Source organism: Salarias fasciatus, chromosome 4 (genome assembly GCF_902148845.1).
Source record: "Salarias fasciatus chromosome 4, fSalaFa1.1, whole genome shotgun sequence".
NCBI classification, from domain to species: Eukaryota; Metazoa; Chordata; class Actinopteri; order Blenniiformes; family Blenniidae; genus Salarias; species Salarias fasciatus.
Window position 1 is genome coordinate 9,990,964 of NC_043748.1, and position 6,000 is coordinate 9,996,963.

Consider the following 6,000-nt stretch of genomic DNA (forward strand, 5'->3'; position numbering starts at 1 on the left):
CCACAAAGATCACAGGTGAAAAAAAACAAAGTTCCACTGGAAAGTCCCCAGAAAAAAAAAAAAAAAAACATAGAGGGCCAAGGGAGCATTATCCACAGGAAACATGGACGGCACTGAGTATTACTATAGCAAAGACAGCAGGTGAAGAAAATCACACACTCAGGCACAGGTGAAAGGCATCAGGGGAAGTCCAGTAACCGAAAACGAGACGCAGAATCAGAATCTCAAACACAGGAGATGGAACATAGACAGAAAGAAAGAAAGACATTGGACCAAACCACAGCACATAAACATCACAGAGATGAAGAAAAAACTGTTCTTTATCCCAAAACGTCAACTTCATCCAAAGCAAGCCTTTGGCGCTAAAAATGCTGTTGCATTGCGGGCACCTGATGATTTTTTATATTGTGCTTTGGGCTGTTGAAAAACAGCTGCATCTCCAGGTTGTGCAATTCACAGAGACGAAGATGAACGAGGTGCTTTCTGCTGCAACAGTCAAATGCTTTCACTGTTTCAGGTCAGTTTCTTCTGTTGAACCACCAGAAAGTCATTGAACTTGTAACTTTCTGCACTTTTTGGCCAAAGAGTGTCAAAGATCATGGTTTGTGGCGGATGACTGATCTTTCCCTGAAATGTCCGGGAAGCGTGTTGCATTGCTGTCCAATCTAAGATGTGACAGCAAGTGGAGTTGAAGGAAATGGAGGAAATGGATGACTAATGGGACTTCGGGGAATTGCCTTTCTTCTTAACTCCTCAGCGAGAACTGGTTTGCGATAACAGGAAAGGCTTGTTTATTGATAATAATAATAATGATAAAAAAAAAAAAAAACTGTCCAATCGTTTAAGACCTAACACCCGCACATAAATGGAGAAGTCAAGCATTAACATGTTGCCGGGATCTCTTTCACCAACACTAAAACTCACTTTCAGGATCACTGTGGCCACCTTCGCTGGAAGTTTTCAGTTGACTTTCGTCTAAAGGACAAAAAACTCCAGAGAGGAGGATTCCAGTGAAATCAGCTCAAATTACCTCACTTCATCTTTCACTTCTTAAAATAGTTGGGAATGTCCTGAAGGCCCCAAAACTGTGAATGAAACTTCTACGTATGATTCACCGATTATCAAGCCCCCATGAAAACACACAGCCAGACACACACATCATGCTCGAGATAAGTCTTGACAAAGTGTGAACTGATGAGTTGAGATATCGCCGTCATAGTGCTGACTCATGTTCCCCTTTGACCTCTGCTCATCCTTATCTTCACTTTGAAATACAGTATATTTATTTCTTTGGGCTGTCAAACTATGATATTCAGTATGACTTAACCTTCTGCATTTGTGTGTGTGTGTGTGTGTGTTTGTCTAGACTCCAGAAACCAAAAAAAAAAAAAAAAAAAAACTCCCTAACAGATGAGCCAGCCTTGCGTTTGCTTTGGTAAAAGGAAGTGATGGGCGGTGATAAAAGGATGTGACATCAATGTAGAGCTTAATCTACATGACACAGTGTAAGAGTTACCCTCGCAAATGTCATGAAACTGAAAGGTTTGATTGTGGTTTGATGCCGGATGAGCCAATGAGAGTCACACCGCTAATCTTCTTGGCTGTAAATAGATTAAAATGAAATTGTGCAACATTCTGTGTGGTAATAGTGACGCCAGTCTTTGTTTTATTTGTGATAATGCTAATGTGGGCGGTAATTCAGTTTGGTTATCTTTTAATTTGCTGGACCAAATGGTTAAGATTTACCGGCCTCGATCAGGAAACAGTATTGCCATAGTTCATGTTATTAAACAAGCATTTTTTTCCCCATTTTTTCCTGACACTTTCAGAGTGTGACAATGATTTGATGATGGGAGGCATCATGGGAGTTGTTGTTGTTGCACACCCCATCACTAATGAAAAACTGCAGGCATCGGGGATTTCACACCAGTTAATTACCTAAGTTTCTGTTCCTTTACACTCTTCCTTTAAGCAGGAAAACAAATCATTAAATCATGACTGATTTGTTTCATTTGCCCAAGCGTGTTTACATTGTTTTTGGACGCAGTCGTTCAACTTGAATTTCCCATTTCTAATCAATGTTTTCTAAGTTGAATATGTTTTCAAAGTGCAGAATGACTGCCAGCAAGCTTTGGTTGGTTTGAAAGAAAAAAAAGAAAAAACCCGTCTCCTGCTTCTGATGCCTTTCTGAACACCACCAAAGAAGAGGTGGAGGCTCCGCCCACTTTTTATGGTTCTCGCTGCACATCAAGCCTCTCACGGTTAGTAAGGCTATGCTTGCAAAAACAAACGTGTAGGTGCATATGTTGATGAATGCTTGGTGTAGGCGTGTTGGTGTCCTCAGTAATACTCCTTTAGGTTTGACTGATTTAACCCCAGAAGAGCTCCGATCAGACACACAGGATCACTAAAGCAAACACAGTGAATACCTTTGTTAAACACACACTCCTACGAGTCTGCGGTAACGCCCATTTCATTAAAATACTATATTTGATGGGATTTACTCATGGCTCATGGAATTCACAAGTCATTACTTGATCTTTTATTGACTGGTTTCTGTATGGGTTTTTTTTTTCCTTCCGATTTTCTATAAGTATTCTATTTATTGCTGATAACTAATAATGAGTGTGAACTACACCTTTAATTATGACTATCATCTAACATTGTCAAACCACTAACCCCCTAAATTTCCCACTTCCTCTTGAGGAAATTTTCATTTGCACTCAATCCACCACACACACACAGACTACATGTCACCTCTGCTCCTGTTTCTGGTAAGTGTGTGTCTAAGCGTGAAAGTCCATTTACTACCAAAGCAGCTCCGCCCACTCGTCACTCTGCGTTACAGAGATGAATCGCTTTGGTGACACTACTGTACACTTTCCCCCACATGTACTGTCTGCTCTCTGCGCAGTGACAAAGCAGACTGTGTGTGGATGTAAAAGTGGGCGTGTGGAGCCGCCCGTCACTTTACCTCCACACCCATCATTCAAACACTCAAAAGCCATCGCACACAAAATGAGTACATTTAAATACGTTTTATTGCAAATATATTATTACCAAAAATAAAATAAAAAAAAAAATAGATAAAAAACATAGATAACTGTTTTCCAGAACAGGACAAACTGATTTAAATATGACAAATGATCGATACAGTCGAGAAAGGGTAAACACCAGCAGATACAGTACATCAGATCCGCAGTTCTAGAACCCGTTTGACCTTTTGTACTTAGTTTGTCGTACATTCATGGATCTGAAAAGTGTGGAGATAACCACGGAGCATCAGCTGATGTTTGATCCTTCAGATCTGTCTAATTCTAGTGCAGTGTAAACACTAAACAACATTAGAGTATTAAACATCTTCTACAAACTCCCATCTTACATCTGGTGCCACTGCTTGTGGGTATTTTAATCTGACCTTCCGCCACACAGATATAAATCTAGAAGTCTGTTCTCTTGACGATCTTTGACTTTTCCATTTCTGTGTAATAATAACAGCTATCTCTTTCTGTCCTGTTTTAAATCTACTGAGTCCATAGTTCTCTCTTAATGCAGCATATTTCAATGTCTTTTTCTTCCTTTGGACCGAATGCTCCATCCCTGTGCGAGTGGAAGCCGGAGCTCTCGAGGTAAAGGACGCTGTCATGTGAAGTGGGACCTCCGTCTCACTGGACGCTCGCTGTGATTCCGTCTTTGTCTCCGCTGCGTGGCGAGCAGGCTCGGAAAGACCCTCGGTTTCAGGGTTACTTGGTAAAAACTGCATTCTTGAAATTAAAATGAACAAAGACAAGAGTTCGCATGCCAAGCAGCTCAAAGTCTGAAGGGGAATTCCAACAGAAAGTCTTGGACCACATGTGTGAGCGGTAGGTCCGGGATCCGGCTCTCTCCGCCGCACTGCTCCAGAATGCGCTTCCTGCACAGCTCCTGCAGCGTCGGCTTCCATTTCCTGCACGGGACGCTCAGGCTCTTCCTGGGAGAGTTGACATAGTACTCCAAGAGGGTGAAGAGCGTCGGAAAGGAGCGCTTGTTGCCCGCCAGCGAGAACTTCTGCTGCTTGTAGTCGATGCGCACGCTGACCGGCCCGCTCTTGGCGTGGTAGGACAGCGTGAAGAAGACGTCCTTCTGCCGGCTGTCGCGGATGAGGAAGCTTCCCAGCGGCGCCTCCCGCAGCATGCGGTGCGCGTCCTCCACTCCCAGAGGGCCCCAGTAGAAGCCGCTGCGCTCGAGCTTGGCGGCGGTGTCGGTGATGATCTTGCAGTCCTCCTTGCTGGAGAAGGTCGGGAAGTGAGTCAGGTAGACGGACGGGACGGATCTCAGGTTCTGATCGGTGCTGGCCTGATGCAGTCCAGAGTCCGAGTGGAGAGACAGGGACGACGCGGAGGAAGAGGAGGACGAGGCGGAGGACAAGGACGAGGAGAATGAAGATGAGGATGATGAGGATGAGGATGACGACGATGATGATGAGGATGATAAAGAAGATGAGCTTGACAAGGTCTTGTCATGGCCGTCCACTGTGCTGTCGGCTACCATCCTACAGTGGAGAGAGGCCCCAAGCCCTCTCCCATCTCTGACCACCACACTGACATCCTGGAAGCAGACAGAGAGAAACAGATTATTACCACGAAGCTGGATTAACAGCATGAAGCACCTCAGACAAACTGTGTGTGTGTGTGTGTGTGTGTGTGTGTGTGTGTGTGTGTGTGTGTGTGTGTGTGTGTGTGTGTGTATATTGTTTGATTGTTGGACTTGTATACTGTCAGTGCCGGTGTCAGCTACCAGCAGTCAGATTACTCTGACACTTATGCTCACTGTCACACACACACACACACACATCATGCATTTTCAGTGATCACTTCCTGTCGATTCACACTGACTCCTATTTAACCTTAACCAACATGACAAAACAAAGTTTATCTTTCTAGAGGAAAGAAGATCTGCTGATTAAAAACAAGAAGAAGAATATTTTGCGACTGATGAGCTTCTTTTAAATGACTGTCTTTCCTGGATATGATTGCTCTTCCCTTTTCGTTCACGGTGACTGATCTAACACTGAGCTGAAAGTTTCAGTGAATTCCAGGAATAGAAAATGATTAACAGCTGATGAAACTGACGCAGTCTGGGGATTTTATTTTTCATTCTTTAATGTCAGTCACATATGTTTCAGCCAAAAGGTGATTTTTAACTTTTCAACTTAAAAACAATATATGAAAACAGCTTTGCTATAATCCCTGTTTTGTCATAAAGACAATAAAATGATGTTTATTTATTGGTTTGTGGTTTGTATAACTACTGAATGAGGGAAATAACCTCTCGGGTGGTCAACATTATTAAACTTGGACAAACTGACTGGTGATAATAAAACACATCAGATTAGTAAAGTGTCCAGTGATTGTCTTCTGGTTAGTCAGATTAGATTAAATTAGATTGGTTAGTCTAGTGAAAGGTGATCAGCTTCACAGTTGGACTGCCTGACAGGCCAGGTAAATAAAAATATCACCCAGAGAAACATGGTCTGCAGAACACACACGTTTCCATAAACAGTAGATGAAATTTAAAAATTAAACCCCGAACATAATTCCATAACACAGTCCGTACGTTCTAGTCCTGGAGTGAAAATGCTCACCGTTTTGTTCTGACTCCAGGATCCGGCTCTGTTTATAATCCCAGACTGTCGCAATGCGCGCAAAACGGAATCCCGCAAAGTTATAATCCTGGAGCAGAAGCCGTGAGCCGGGATGTCTGCATGTCCGACCAGCCTGCTGCAGCTGCGATCCTCCGCCAGTGAGGCTGGGTAAACACACAGAGCGGCTTTATAGCCCAGAGAAACGAAAGTGAAACTCAGAGAATAGAAGAAACCACATATGTTTCCTGGAATCTGAGAAACGACGGGCTCCATTTAGATGCCCCGATTTGGATCGTTTCTTGTAGGTTTTTTTTCTTCTTTTTTCAAATATAGCTTTTATTGCATTGTGATTAAATAAAAATAAGTGATGTCTGCAT

General features: G+C 43.0%; 1 protein-coding gene across 1 annotated transcript; it reads right to left on the reverse strand.

Annotated features, from left to right (window-relative positions):
* Positions 1-3,674: 3,674 nt before the first annotated feature.
* On the reverse strand, positions 3,675-5,771 carry socs1a (suppressor of cytokine signaling 1a). The gene is made up of 2 exons (XM_030090630.1): positions 5,624-5,771; positions 3,675-4,587 (listed from the first exon to the last, which is right to left on the reverse strand). The coding sequence occupies exon 2, from the start codon at positions 4,528-4,530 to the stop codon at positions 3,811-3,813; it is 720 nt and encodes a 239-aa protein (XP_029946490.1). The 5' UTR covers positions 4,531-4,587; positions 5,624-5,771; the 3' UTR covers positions 3,675-3,810.
* Positions 5,772-6,000: the final 229 nt, after the last annotated feature.